Consider the following 14,554-nt stretch of genomic DNA (forward strand, 5'->3'; position numbering starts at 1 on the left):
AATCAGAGAAATGTAGGCTTTAAACAGGAGTGTGGTGACAGAGCGAAACAACAGCTAGGAAAGTGGACTATTTCATCTCTTTATTATGACACCCAGAAAAAAACGCAGATTATTAATCTGGATATACATATGGATAAAGAGGATGGCGATGACACTATTCATCCGAGATGAAGCATTTAAATTCCGAATGAACTTTCTAGACTTCTGTGGAATTGATTATTTTAGTGAAAAGAACAGGGGGTGATATCCGTTACGAATGTGCACATTCGACTGTCTTCGTTTGAAGTTATTATAATATATCCTACATATATCTCAGTGTATTGTAGTTTAATTATTTTGAGAAATCTGTGCAAGCTATCAGACTAAAAAAAATTGTATTTTTGGTTGTAACCTACTGCACCCCTACGCAGTGGTGCATTCCAAATGACAGCTCAACCTGGCTAGCCTCCTCAATGCTCGAGCAGACTGCTACAACCACGGAAAGCAAGACTTTTAAACAAGAGCTCTGCGTTTTATTTGTGAAGTTATAGTCTAATTTTAAACTATTAATCACCAGCATGTCAGCTCCTAAGAAGGGAGACTTGTCTTCAAGCGAGAAGGAGTTGTTTGAGGTTATTACTGCAGGTAACGTTAAGCCTCTTCGGCTAACGCTAATCCGTCTAGAACTCACACAGGGGCTAACCTCTCGTTTGTTTGTATGATTAATTACGTTACAAATATTACTAAATAATGTCAGCCTGACACGTTTGCTGCTCGGTGACTGTATAGTTAAACCATAGCAATTAACTTAGTTGTGAGTTTGCTTGGTGAAAAACGTCAGCTAATGTCAGATAACAGCTAGCTACTAATGTGTACATGTGATAGCTGTCTGTATCAACGTGCCCACCTCAGTGAACTCCACTTCCAGGATGACGTTAACGTTGTGTCTGTGGAAGTTTCTCTTCCTATGTTATGTAACAGTTACATGATAACAGACACATTCATGACTACATCTTTTGGGGGGTGATTTCATATAAAGGGGATGGGTTTACTGTCTAGATCTGCATAAACTGCTGGTAAAGCTTGGTGTTTGTATTTATACTGCAATAACCCCTGTTTTGTATGCACTTAGGAAATGTTCAAGAGGCCTCGAGACTGCTGGGCTGTAAGGATGTTCGAGTCAACTGCTTGGATGAGGTAACAGAGCATTTCTGACTCTTAAAGCAGGTTGACACATTTAATGATGAACTGAATTTCTCCCAATTCACGTTCAAGTTATTTATTCGTCATATGCACAATAACAGAGAAGCAGTTGTTGTGACAATCACATTTTGCAACAATAAAACTGAAGTGTGATGAACAAACGGAGAAATGTATATTTTTAGATACAACAGATGTTGACAAAATTGTCCTTTCGGGACATCATTTGAAATTGGGAAAAATCTGAAGTTGTAAAAAAGGTAAAATATTGCAATATATCGCAGAATATTGCAATATCTTTAAAATCGCAATAATATCGTATCGGGACATAAGTATCGGGATGATATCGTATCGTGAGACCTCTGGTGATTCCCACCCTAATATAATATATATATATATATATATATATATATATATATATATATATATATATATATATATAGTGTGGATAAAATAAAAAGTTGAATCTGTTTGCGCAAAACACTACAATATGAAGGATCGATATAAAAAATGGTGCTGGTGATATAGAAAAACACTTTTGTCAAATCTTATCTAATTACACTTTTGGTATTTGACACTAGTTGAGTGATGATTCATTTTGAGGTGCAAAAATCAAGCCTTAAATTTGACTTAACCTGCTGTGTTTTTTTTAAGACCTTTAACAGTCCTCAAAGACTCCTCTCTACTGCCAGTATTAAACGCATTTTGTCTGCTGCAAGGTACATTTTAAAGATTGGATATAATGGCAGCCAGGAGTGACATATCTGGTATGTCCTAAAGCAATGATGCATCACTATAACTGAAAGTTTTACTATCCTATTAATTTAGCTATAGTTGTAGCTTCAGTTGTAAAAAAATTAAAACAAAATTATTATATTTCTGCTGCATCAAACGACCTGACAGGTTTCTATAAAGTTTGCCTTATAGTAATCATTGTGGGCAACTTTAGCTTGCATCTCTGACTTGAATGTAATCATTCTTGCATATGTGTCGAATGTAGAGGAGAAAACATAAGATCCTTAAGTAAAGGCCTTTCTTTGTCCAGTGACATATGTGTGGGACAAGAGGACGTGTGAATCACCACACTGGAGGGCTTTGGAAGTGACCCTTCATGTCCTTCCTTCTTTCTCTCTCTCTGTCACTTGTACATGTCCTCCTGTCAAAAGCAGGTGTTTGAAACGGATGTTCTGTTAAGTAATGGAAGCTGTGTGAGCTTTTTTTCTTCATATTATTATATTATATCATATGATCATGTAAAGTTGTAAACTGATTGTCTTTAGGTTTTGTTTGTCAGACAAAATGGGTCATTTAAAATGGGAAATTTTCTCTATTATCTCAAATTTCATTGACAAAGTGATTGTTTGAGAAAATAATCAGCAGATTAATCGGTAATTAAATTAGTTGCAGTCCTTAACGCATGTAAATCCTATCAAGCTTAATGGTCTTCATTAAGCTGACTGGATATTTTAACTTCACAGTACATAACATTACAAAAGACTGAAACCCTGATTGTAGCCCCAGACAACAAAATTCCATCCATCATCCAACATCTTGGTTCTCTGAGCTCCACTGTCCAGTCGAGCATCAGAAATCTTGGTGTCCGGTTTGACCACTCAATGTCTTTGGGACTTCTGGTCAGAAATAGTTTTTATCATCTAAGAAATATTGCAAAATTGAGGACAATTTTAACAGACTCTGACCTTGAGATGGTTATTCATGCTTTTATCTCTTCACATTTGGATTACTGTAACTCTCTTTTTACGTTTCTTAACAAATCTGCTCTAAATCATCTTCAAATGGTTCATAATGCTGCGGCAAGGCTTTTAACAGGATCTGGCAGAAGGACACATCAATCCCATTTTGTCCTACCTACACTGTCTACCTATCAAATTTCGCATTGAATTTAAAATATTGGTTTTAACTTTTAGAGCTTTAAATCGTCAGGCCCCAGAATACATTGCTGACTTGTTACACTCATACTCCCCAGGCCGTGCCCTTCGATCAGCAGGCCAAAGTCTTTTAATGGTCCCAAAGACTCGCTATTAAACCCGGGGAGATCTGTCTTTCGAGGCTGTAGTAAAAGGCAACTCAAGACACTGTTATTTAAACAAGCTTTTAGTTGACTGGGTTTAATTTATCTTTGACTTTTTAAATGTTTTAATTTTATTCAATGTATTTTAATGTGGTTGTACCTTGTAAAGCACTTTCTGATTTTTATCTGTGAAAAGTGCTCGATAAATAAACTTTACTTACTACATAACATTACAACTGGTGACGGTGCCGTCAACAACAGAGACAGATGACCTATGAAAAATAAACATGCTAAATATTAAGCAAAGCATAACTGTTTAAACTCATTATTATTATTATTAGAGACAGTATCCAAAATGCTTGGCATATTCACGGTTAAACTCTCTTCTTTATTGTTTTCTAGCAACCGTTTTTTTCATAGGTTTGCTCATCTATAAGTTGAATTGTTCCTGTAAATTTTGCAGTAACTTTTTTGTCTTTTTTTGTCTTGTCCACAGTATGGGATGACTCCTCTCATGCACGCTGCTTACAAAGGAAAAGCAGACATGTGCAAGTTGCTGCTACAACACGGAGCGGACGTGAATTGCAATGAACATGAGCACGGATACACAGCGCTGATGTTTGCTGGCCTGTCGGGTACGCTATTAATGTAACGGATTAACTATTTTAAATGTTGGACTGGATCATTACAGCCATATGTTTTATATAGGCTGATATTCTGGAAAGTCTCTCCCCCGTATGTGCTCTGACTCTCTCTTCCTCTGGCCTTTAGGTAAGACTGACATCACGTGGATGATGTTGGACGCCGGGGCGGAAACCGACGTGGTTAACTCTGTTGGAAGGACCGCCTCACAGATGGCTGCCTTTGTCGGTACGTCTGTTGGTGACCTTCACATAACGGTCCGTTGTTCTTAAGCCTTGTATCATCGAACTCACAATGACCAGGGATCACACAGCACTTCTTTGTCAGTCAGGAACATTTACCCAGTAACTTTGTACCTTTTTTATAAAATTACCAAATGTTTGCTTTTCTTTGTTTAATGGGAAAGGCTACAATTTACTAACCTGACTCCGCCAGATGGATTGCTTCGCATTTGCTCGGCATATCCATCTGGGAACTTTCCGTTGGAGAACTTTTGGGAAGGGGCGGAATACTGGTTATTTGATTGGATGAACCATCTGTCTATCACCTATGTTGGTGATAGACGGGCCAAATCAACCAATCAGATCCACGAAGCGTATGAAAATACAACCACAAGCCTGCCCCTGCTGCTGCAGGCAAAGCATAGCTCGTAAGCTCAGCATGCAAGCAACATGTCGGTAAAGGATATTTGCCGTTTGTGTAACGAGAATTTAGGAATAAAAGACACCATTTCAGATTCCCAGACCATATTCCAAAAGAAGGATCCAAGAGAAAAAAAGCATTAGCGAGCGGCTAACCGAATTAGGGCTACTGCTGGCTGATAATACTAGTTAGCTGATTGGATAAACCATCGGTCTATCACCACCTAACCCACCTCAAAACCAACGCTGATTGGCCCGGTCGTTTGGCGAACAGCTCCAAATTTTCTCTGCCTCAAGATGCCAGACTGATCTGCGAGTGGAGAACTGGAGCTCGCGAGATCAGGACGGTCTCACGAGGCTAACAATTTACGCGCAATTAGTGTATTTTGAAGAGAAACGGGATTAAAAACAGGAATGCAGCCAAGAATCTTTAAGAGAGTTTTCTGCTTGAAATGCACTTGTTTCATAAACGTGTTTGGAATATCACACCTTCCCCTCCCTGGCCGGTTTTTGTCCCGCAGAACAGACAAACAATACTTTCCTTTTAGAGGATTTCGTGAGCTGTTTGAACCATTTGAAAATTATGTGCACAGCGCCTTGTGCTGCATTCATGTCTTACCGAAGTTACCGACTTCAAGTCAACATCCAAGATGTCATTTTTCTGACCGCTGTGATATTCCGTGCTCAGTACTTTATTAATTAACAAACGTGGATGCCTCAGATCAGCACAACACCATTGTTCAATGCAATTAAACTCAGATTTAATAAATGTGGTGGTATTTTGTTAAGGCACATTATTTTAATGCTCACACAACCAATTCTGTTCTGTGTTTATAGTAGATTAGACCCATTCCTATAGTAGCTCCCACACAGACTTCAATGTGAGCTGTTGTTAAATTGGACCTTTGTTCATGTTCCTCTTCTAAATCTTGTAATCAACACATTTTGCATGCTAATAATAGTAGTAATAGTAATTTGACTTTTAAATGGATAAAATCTATATGTTTTCTTGTGTGCTGTATATATGTGTGTGTTGTCTGTAGCTGCTCTTAAATAATTGGGATTAATACATTTGTTGAATTAAATTGAATTAAAGCTACGCTTCCTTTATCTGGGTCCTTTTTAAGACTTTAGGACTTTTGGGCTGCTAGCACTACACTGCCTGAACACACAGACCAAATCAAACACATTTGGACAAAAAAAAGCCTCCAACTGGCCTGAAGTTGGTGAAAGAGGCAAGGTCTGTTTGCACTGACGCAAACTGTTATTCTAGTGTTGCACCTAAATAGCTTATAACTTGCTCAGACTAAACATAAACCTGTGACCAACGCTTCATTCATGTTGAAAAATTAAACATTTTTAAACATTAAAATTTTCCCTCATCAGGGCAGCACGACTGTGTCACGGTGATCAACAACTTCTTCTCCCGTGCCAGACTGGATTACTACACCAAGCCCCAGGGTTTGGAGAAGGAACCCAAGCTGCCGCCCAAACTGGCCGGACCCCTCCACAAGGTCATCATGAGCACCAACCTGAACCCCGTCAAGGTAGGGCACCGCTGGACAGGAACTGGTGATACAGGAATTGTTTTGTAAATATGTGTTCAGGTGGGGACAAAATGAATCTCTCCATCCTGCGGCCCGGCAGCTTCCTCATCCAACCACCTGCTAATACCTCCTTGTACGTTTCTGGAGAATATCAGCGGTAAAGCAGATAAATTGTCTGCATGAGTGGTTCTTAATCAAAACACAACAGCAGCCAATTTAACTGTTTATATTCCTTCATATGGAGGGGACAAGTAATCGGAGAACTAATCAGCTGCTGCAGTGTTTAGTTGGATTGGAAACCAGCATGCTCTTGTGCTTCTTGGATCTTTGCACCATGCATGACAGCACAAAATGAGGTTAAATTTGTGCCAACAAAACACGACTTCAAATAGCTTCGTACAATATTGCCTACTGTTAAGGCTACTACTGCGTATACAGTAGGTAAATGGGTTGTATAAAGCCCTTAGTGGCTCCAGAGAGAGGGGCACGAAATCTGATTATTTGCCTCGTGATGTCACTTGATTTAGCGTCGTTGGGTTTAGCCCGCTCCTCATCTCTGCTGCAGGCTGGAGGCTACGGTAACCCTTACTATGCATAACATAACACATCAGAATCGACGGTGGAACGGTCGGTGGTTGAGTTGCATTGTGGGTAATGTAGGCGCTAGGTTTTGATAAGGAAGAAAAAATGCATGGAACAAAAAAGATGATATCCTGGGTTCTTCTGCATTGATTTTAATCTTTTTTTAAACTGTCCATCGTGGTTCCGACAATGTTATAAGAGTGAAATGCTAAATTGGTGGGGTACTCTTTTAAATAACTGGAACCTGATAAGTACCTCTTGTGTTTTGCAGATGGTGATGCTGGTGAAGGAGAACCCCCTGTTGGCGGAGGTGGAGGCTCTGGAGAAATGCCGCCGGGTGATGGAGCTCATCTGTGAGAAGTGCATCAAGCAGCAGGACATGAACGAGGTGCTGGCCATGAAGATGCACTACATCAGCTGTGTGCTGGGAAAGTGTGCGTCCTTCCTCAAAGACCACGAGAACAAGCTGGACGGCCTCATCAAGAGGTGGGGCCATGGGGGATATTTGCTAAAGATTTGTGGCCCCTTTTAGGCGCTAAATAGCCACATTGCGTCTTTCATTATTTACCAAAGGGCCACACTGAGGTTTTACTCCGGTGAAATGGAAAGGGGGAAGGGAATGGAAATATATACAAATAACTGCTGCACCTGATTTGCACTGACGATGAAGGAGCTTAACCACTCTTTTTTTCTTTTTTTCTTGAGCTGACAATATCACTCTGCCTAACTAATATTTTCATCACGTATAGCCTTCCTCTTGTGGGATAAATGCAGTTCCAAAAATGTCTTCTCTTCAACCAAATCAAATTAGTTTTATTATACGTATTTAGTAGATTGTGATGCAGGTTTAGACATGATTGTAGCCACGCTTTACGGATCCTGACTGGACTTCTGTCTAAACATGGCTTCTTTCAGCTTAACATTAAAACGAATCTTTCAAAACATATGAAGTCACTCTGAAATGTATTGTATCATTCTACCATTAGGAAAGTTTTCCTAAAGCGTTTGACCTCTTTGATCCCTGCCGTGCAGTTTGCTGAAGGGTCGGGACAGCGATGGCTTCCCCGTGTACCAGGAGAAGTTTCTCAGAGAGTGCATTCGCAAGTTCCCTTACTGTGATGCTACTCTGTTGCAGCAGCTGGTGCGGAGTATTGCCCCTGTGGAGATTGTGAGTCTGGATGAATGATGAAAACTGTTTAGAAATGATTATATCCAGCAATGTGATTGTTTTTTTTGGATCCTTTTGTATTACATCACAGTACATCTGGAAAAAAACAGGCTCTCATGTTGCATGTTTACATTTGATTTGAATGAGTCACATCTAATTGTAAACTATCTGTGTTAATGTTTTGTTGTGCGATGCCTAATCTGTTTTCTTGTCCATTTAAAAAAAAATATATATATATATATATATTCTTTCCATCATCGCAGGGCAACGACCCCACAGCTCTGTCAGTGCTGACTCAGGCCATCACAGGTCAGGTCGGCTTCATGGACGCAGAGTTTTGTACCTCCTGTGGAGAGAAGGGAGCCGAGAAGAGATGCTCCATCTGTAAAATGGTGAGTGTCAAAACGGCAGCAATATAACAATTTACATCTTTTCTAGTGTTGTTTTGATATCAACTTCCGTTCTTTAAGAAGAATAAAGATAAAGCTAATATTTTATTTTTTTTGCCTTTTATTAGATAGTGAGATTGAAGAGATGCAACAACAGGGATGTTGTATTTCATGGTCAGCGTCTCAACCACTGAGCGAAGGGTGTGCCCTTATTTAACAGTTTTAAATTCATATATTCAGTAAGGGCTTTCATGTGAAGGGAAACTTGTGAGACATTTGCTGTCCCTCAACGATATTAACAATATTCCTCTCTCACATGTTCAAATAAAGTCACTTGGTGGTGGTTTATGTTTGTGTACTAGGTGATCTACTGTGACCAGGCCTGCCAAAAGATGCACTGGTTCACCCACAAGAAAGTTTGCAAGAAGCTCCAAGAGCAGAGAGAAAAGCAGGAGGCAGAATCAGCCAAACTGAGGATGCTGCAGAACCAAGGTACCTCATCTATCAAAGAGACAAAACATGACCGAATAAAACTCTACAACAGGGTGAACACTAATCCCAAACACACATTACATTCTAATGAGTGTTACATGATAAGAGGGGGATTGCTTCATAATAATAATAAAATATACAGAAATAAAAGCACTTTGGTGACAGCGATGAATGAAACATTCATTAAAGCATAAGCTTTTAATTGCATCTAATAAAAGTTTGGGAAATTCTTGGGCCAAAACTCGGTGCATGCCTTTGTTTTGGATTGGAATTACAAAAACTAAATAAATATATAGAACTCCTCAGTATTTTTTTTTCATTTTTCTAAGAAAGATCTGGAAATAATTTTCATTTTCTTAAATGGGGAAAATATAAAAGTTCCATTTTATAAAAATCTTAAAAAAAAAAATAATGTTTTAAAAAGAAGTCTGACTGTAAAAATACCATAGTGCCACCATTTTGTGTACTTAAAGGAACTCTGGCACATCAACTTATTTCTCAGTGCACTGTGTATTACTGTAAGCATTTTCTGTTGGACTGCGTTGACTTTAAACTGCAGTGATCAGTGTCCTTGTGCGGCAAGAAACATAACAACTTTGGGATGAATGGGGACATAAAATTCAGGGGAAAGTGGTTTTAACCAAACTGAAAACGATGAGCCTCTTTTACAATCTATCGGAATGATGTTAAAGCTCCTTCACACAAATCGATTTCTTGTCCAGAAAGAAAGTAACGTTCATTAAACCAACCTGACCGAACATGAAACGGCATGTACACTGTCCATGGCTAACCCCAACCTCCGATGGCTTGATTCTGTACAAAAGCAAAGTCGGACCTAACTAGGCTATATTGTCTCTGTGTTTCAGAGAGTGAAGCCGTGCAGGAGGCCACAGACTCCATGCAGGAGCTCTCGGTGGAAACCGACCGTGAGGTCTCCCCCTCAGAAAGCTCAAACCCCTCTTCTGTCCTAGCTGCTGACAACTGAGGAACATCTGACGGTCCGCAACCACAATACATCCATAAACAGACATCCACAGACGGAGCAAACTGGCACTGAGACTGAAAGCCAGACAAGGACTGGTCCCACAGGAGATGAGAACCCATATTTATTACCGACCCGAGACTGTCACAAAGGCAGGGAGACACTAACTCATACGAGGAAGGTTTGTGCCACAGCGGTCGTCTTTTTTTTTTTTTTTTTTTTTTTTTCATTTTGATATATACATTTTTCTGATTATATCGTTATATGTAAATGTGAAAATTACGTACGCCGATGTGTTAGTGGTAGAGGTCACTGGGAAGGGGGGGAGGGGGCGCGGACATGTGAAGAGCTTATGGTTAACCTCAATGGCCATGCTTCCATTCACATGTTTTTTAATGCTCCTTTTTGAAGCATCGCTTTAGAAGAGATGTGTGGAAATTCAATTAAGCAAAAACGTTTTTACGTTTGCTTGAGGTGGTTTTGCCTTTGGCGCAAAAGAGTTGATGCACTAAATGGGATATGGAAACGCCTTTGCCGAAAACGTTCTGGCGTAGCGAACATTTAACTAACCTGAATGATGGGCTGCTTCTGCTGTCGGCGTCTTCACGGATATTCCCATAACGTGTCTTCTTCTCCAGACAGCCTGAAACATGGTGAATACCAGCTGACATGAAAGAACAAATAAAATTTGCCCAGTTAAACCAAATTCCTGAAGACCTCTCTGCATGTTTCTCTGTTGTTCTGGTGGAACGTGTACATTCAAAGGTTCATGCAACAGAAAACTCAGATTAGACAGATAGTCTAGCTAGCTGTCTGGATTTACCCTGCAGAGATTGGAGGAGCAGTTGACCATAGTCCTCATAAATCCACCGGAGTTTCAACATGACATCATGACTTTGCGTAAACATACCCGCTCACTTTCTTAAGCCAAGTGGCGTGTTATTTGTACACATTTTGAGCTATCCGCGTATATGTCTACGCTGTATACAGCGGATGTAAGCATACACGCCACTTGGCGTGTTATTGTGAGAATGAAAGTCCTGTGTTTGACCCATCCACCAACCCGACCAACCTCCCTGCGCGGATTTTCGCCCTTTCATACTACTCGCAAAAGAGTAAATTGACACACAATCGCAAAGTAATGAAAGTCAATGGAGGCCAAACGGCGTTGATAAACACGCTAAAAAGTGAGTATGCGTCTTGATAACACGCCAATAATGGCATACGAATTGGCGTGTCATACATACGCCACTTCATGTGATCAGTCTGGGAGTTTAGAATGCAAACACAAAGAAAGCGTGAGGTGATGAATATCCGGCCCGCCGGGCAGACAGCAGCTAAACATTTTCGGAAACAAAACGTCGTCGATATAGACTAATTCACTCCAAATCAGTTGATTCACTTTTTTGCAACATTTCAAAACTTTGCTTAAAAGTCGCTTGACACTTGAATGAAACGCAGCTAATGATGGAACATAATTCTGCCTTTAAACTGTAGCAACATGTGCGGGAAAGAAGTGACTTTGGCCAATCAGAGCTGTTGTCCGTTTGCAATACTCTGTACTTGATTTATTATTGGGACCGTATTTTTTTTTTTTTTTTTTGTACTGATAATTTCATGGCAGATTGAGTGGATAGCATGGCTGCACAATATTGACCAAAAATGTATATTTTTTAATATAAACAACATAAACTTTATTTTTAGTGTATTGTGAAAAATTATGTTAATGCTCAGGATTTCCCAAACGGAAACAAAATGTTTTTTTGTTTTTTTTGTTGTTGAATAAGAATTGTTGTATACAGCACAAGAACATCATGACCAGGATACTTTTGTTTTGAAAAAATGTCAGTAGTATGGTTTTCATATTCTTTAATTGATTGTGTAGCCTTAATGGACGGACGTCAAACTACAGGTCCAATGAGGCTTTGTCTGTCCTGAACACTGATAATATCCACTATGTCCAACAATTTGAGCTTTATCACATTAAATAAAGACCAACTTCATCAAAGTGCCCACTGATCATATTGATTTTTGGCATATTGTATTTCTACACGACCGCAGACAGTTTGGGTGAGGATTCGGATGCTTCATGCTCGAAGCAGCTAATGTAGCCTCCATACATTAAAGCTTAGATCGGGCCTAAAAAATCATGGCCGACCCTACCCAAGGCCGTGCACGTTGTGTCTGAGCCCGGCCCAGCCCGGCCCGGCACATTTAACTTTAATTATGAGCCCGAATTAAACCCTACAATTTTTGAATACGTGGGCGTTTACAACTGACGTTCTAAACTACAATTCCTTTTACCTGTGGGTAGCCGATCAGTGCAGCAACATAATCAAATCCCTGGAACCATATAGCAGACTTTCTGGTCTCGATCACCTAATCAATACTGTCCTTCGGCACGGTCTGCATGCCGACGCGCTGGCCGACAACGCGCCGGAGAGACCATATCTGCTGCTAAAGGACTCGAGATACCTGAAACAATCTGGCCTGGTTGCGCAATTATCGAAGACAGCACTACAGATGGGGGAGCCTATGAAATTATATCTAACTTTTGAGTTAAAAAAGCAAATTAGCGAATTATTTTGACTAATATTTAAGACCAGAGGATATTGATGGATAATCACAGACTGTCAAAGTTCAGTCCGAATAATGCTATAAAATTAAATAAAACACCCAAAAGTCAATGATAGTAGTGAACTGATCCTTAATTTTATGGATCCATCCGTTTGGTTGAAAGAAATCCAAATGTCTGCTACAGAAACTTTGACCCGAAGACAACATGTGGGTTATGTGGACCCGAGTAAGCAGGACAATAAAAGTGTTTTTTAAATGACATTTTAAGCAAACCACAGAGTTATTAATACACTTGAAAACACATCTTTGCACAGTGTAATGACCGGAAACAAACTTCCTCTCAGCTTGTGGACTATGTTGCCCGTCTGCAGAAAGCCACAGACTGGAGTACGCGATGACGCTCCTGGCTGTACATCTGGAAGGATCTCTCCCTCTCCACTGACCTCAGCTCTGATGACACAAGACATAGAGACTTAACACATTATACAGAATAATGTAACGTAGTACAAGCCACGTGCAAGTTATATTTTGTGACAGGCTGCAGTCTTTGCAGGTCAGATACGTACAGCGATGTCCCTGAGATCTTACCTTTTCTATCCAAAACCAAGACAGAAGGCAGGCGGTGGATCACATGGAGGCGATACGCAGGGTCATGGGAGATGGGATTGAGGAAAAAAGCTGCAGAGAAGCCCTCGATTAGAAAGAAAAGTATGCAACAATTTACAGTCTACGGTGCAATCTTGTGGATATCGGTGGACTTGTTGGCTGTTTTTAAAAGCATAAGACAGCAGACTGTCGGAGCGCTCAAGATGGCACTCTTCATGAGTCATCACTCACATGCAGTTTGGAGCTGCTGCATCCTCCTGAGCTCGTGCATCGTGTCCTCCAGCCCTCTAATCTGGTTGTTGTGGAGAAAAAGAAGTCGGAGGCAGGTCAGGTGATTTAGGGCCCCTGTATGAGAGACCAGGGAGGATTTTATTTTTATGCACTTGTTTCTCAAATCCTACATTGTGTAATTCTTTTCAGTCCATTCTTAGCAAAAACCCATTTCTTCTTTCACAAATATGTGCTATGTCAGACTCATATTCAGACTAGAATCTGAGTATGACGAGGTCAGGCTAATCTACTGAAATCTGTCAACAACAAGCAGGGACTGCAGCAACATCCATCAATAGTCTCTGTCCTCCTACAAGTACATCAAAAACAGAGTGTGAAAAGTCAATTTTCAAAGCGAAAAATCAACCTCAGATTTTATATCACCTCTGACTGCAACAGGACAGTAAAAAAAGCCAATGTTTTTCTGTCTGTCCAGGGATTCAAACCAGCAACCTCCCAGCCAGAGGCCCTTTTTAATTTCAGAACATTTTCACATTATCTTCTCGGATAATTCAAAGGAGTTTAAAAAAATGAAATAAAAATACAAGATCACCAGATATAGACTTGATGTTGTTGTTGTGGAGGTAAAGTTCAGTCAAGCAGCAGTTGAGGGAACGGCAGCTGAGCTCTCTGATCTAAAAGATTCACAATAAAAAAAGAAATTAGTTTTTTCACTCGGTTTAAACTTTGCTGCTGAAATGCACACATCTTTACAGAAGCCTACCTTGTTGTTATTCAGCCACAGCTTCCTCAGAAAGTGAAATCTTGATAAGTCAGGGACGCTGGTGAGCTTTCTGTTCAGCAAGAAAACGGCAAAAAATTGCCTATTTGTTGCTGTTTAATTTTTCATTACATTTTAAAATGATGTAGTTGTGTGAATCTCAATCTTCCAAACCACCCCCCCCCCCCCCACACACACACAAAAAGAAAGTTTGTCTTACTTTGTGGCGAGGCTGAGTTGGCAAACATCAACATCTCTCCGTATTCCAGACTTCTGAAGGGACTTCTTTATGTCCTGTTTTTTAGGGTGAGAAAAGAAGAAACTACAGATAAAGAAGTGACAAAAGTTGCATTCATGTGCCTTTTTGTAATCCGGGGGTTTAAAAGTATGTGAGATAATGCTGTTTACCTACATCAGCCACCTCCATTGTCTGCCACCTTTGGAGTCTCACACCTGTTGCCAGGAAACTCCTGTTCTGCTTGAAATCACAACAAACAAAAAATAGTTCTATTGTATTTCAAAAACAAATATCAGCTTTATGTTGGTGTGTGAATTGATTATGTCAGGTTTGCATATTTTTCCTGCTAAATTTGGAACATACAGTATTAATAATTAAATATCTTCATTGTTCATCTGCAGGGAAGTCAAATATCCAGCAGAGGGCAGTGTTTCACCACAATTAGCAGGCAAACAAGGTACATTTAGTTTGCAGGTTTATGTGCAAAG

General features: G+C 40.0%; 2 protein-coding genes across 5 annotated transcripts; one reads left to right on the forward strand and one right to left on the reverse strand.

The window, feature by feature from the left end:
* Positions 1 to 241: 241 nt before the first annotated feature.
* ankmy2a (ankyrin repeat and MYND domain containing 2a) lies at positions 242 to 10,467 on the forward strand. The gene is made up of 10 exons (XM_028580302.1): positions 242 to 624; positions 1,112 to 1,176; positions 3,708 to 3,846; positions 3,983 to 4,081; positions 5,881 to 6,041; positions 6,895 to 7,109; positions 7,656 to 7,791; positions 8,055 to 8,183; positions 8,543 to 8,672; positions 9,539 to 10,467. The coding sequence occupies exons 1-10, from the start codon at positions 558 to 560 to the stop codon at positions 9,655 to 9,657; spliced, it is 1,260 nt and encodes a 419-aa protein (XP_028436103.1). The 5' UTR covers positions 242 to 557; the 3' UTR covers positions 9,658 to 10,467.
* A 2,009-nt stretch (positions 10,468 to 12,476) lies between these two features.
* On the reverse strand, positions 12,477 to 14,303 carry lrrc72 (leucine rich repeat containing 72). Of its 4 annotated transcripts, none has more exons than XM_028581542.1 (7): positions 14,241 to 14,303; positions 14,049 to 14,122; positions 13,832 to 13,901; positions 13,661 to 13,742; positions 13,069 to 13,182; positions 12,820 to 12,909; positions 12,477 to 12,681 (listed from the first exon to the last, which is right to left on the reverse strand). In XM_028581542.1, the coding sequence occupies exons 1-7, from the start codon at positions 14,253 to 14,255 to the stop codon at positions 12,584 to 12,586; spliced, it is 543 nt and encodes a 180-aa protein (XP_028437343.1). In that variant the 5' UTR covers positions 14,256 to 14,303; the 3' UTR covers positions 12,477 to 12,583. The 4 variants fall into 4 exon arrangements, with proteins under 4 accessions (XP_028437343.1, XP_028437342.1, XP_028437344.1 ...); XM_028581541.1 differs by having other exon boundaries at positions 13,832 to 13,931; XM_028581543.1 differs by having other exon boundaries at positions 13,832 to 13,941; positions 14,237 to 14,296.
* Positions 14,304 to 14,554: the final 251 nt, after the last annotated feature.

This window comes from Perca flavescens, chromosome 6, assembly GCF_004354835.1.
Source record: "Perca flavescens isolate YP-PL-M2 chromosome 6, PFLA_1.0, whole genome shotgun sequence".
Taxonomy (NCBI): domain Eukaryota; kingdom Metazoa; phylum Chordata; class Actinopteri; order Perciformes; family Percidae; genus Perca; species Perca flavescens.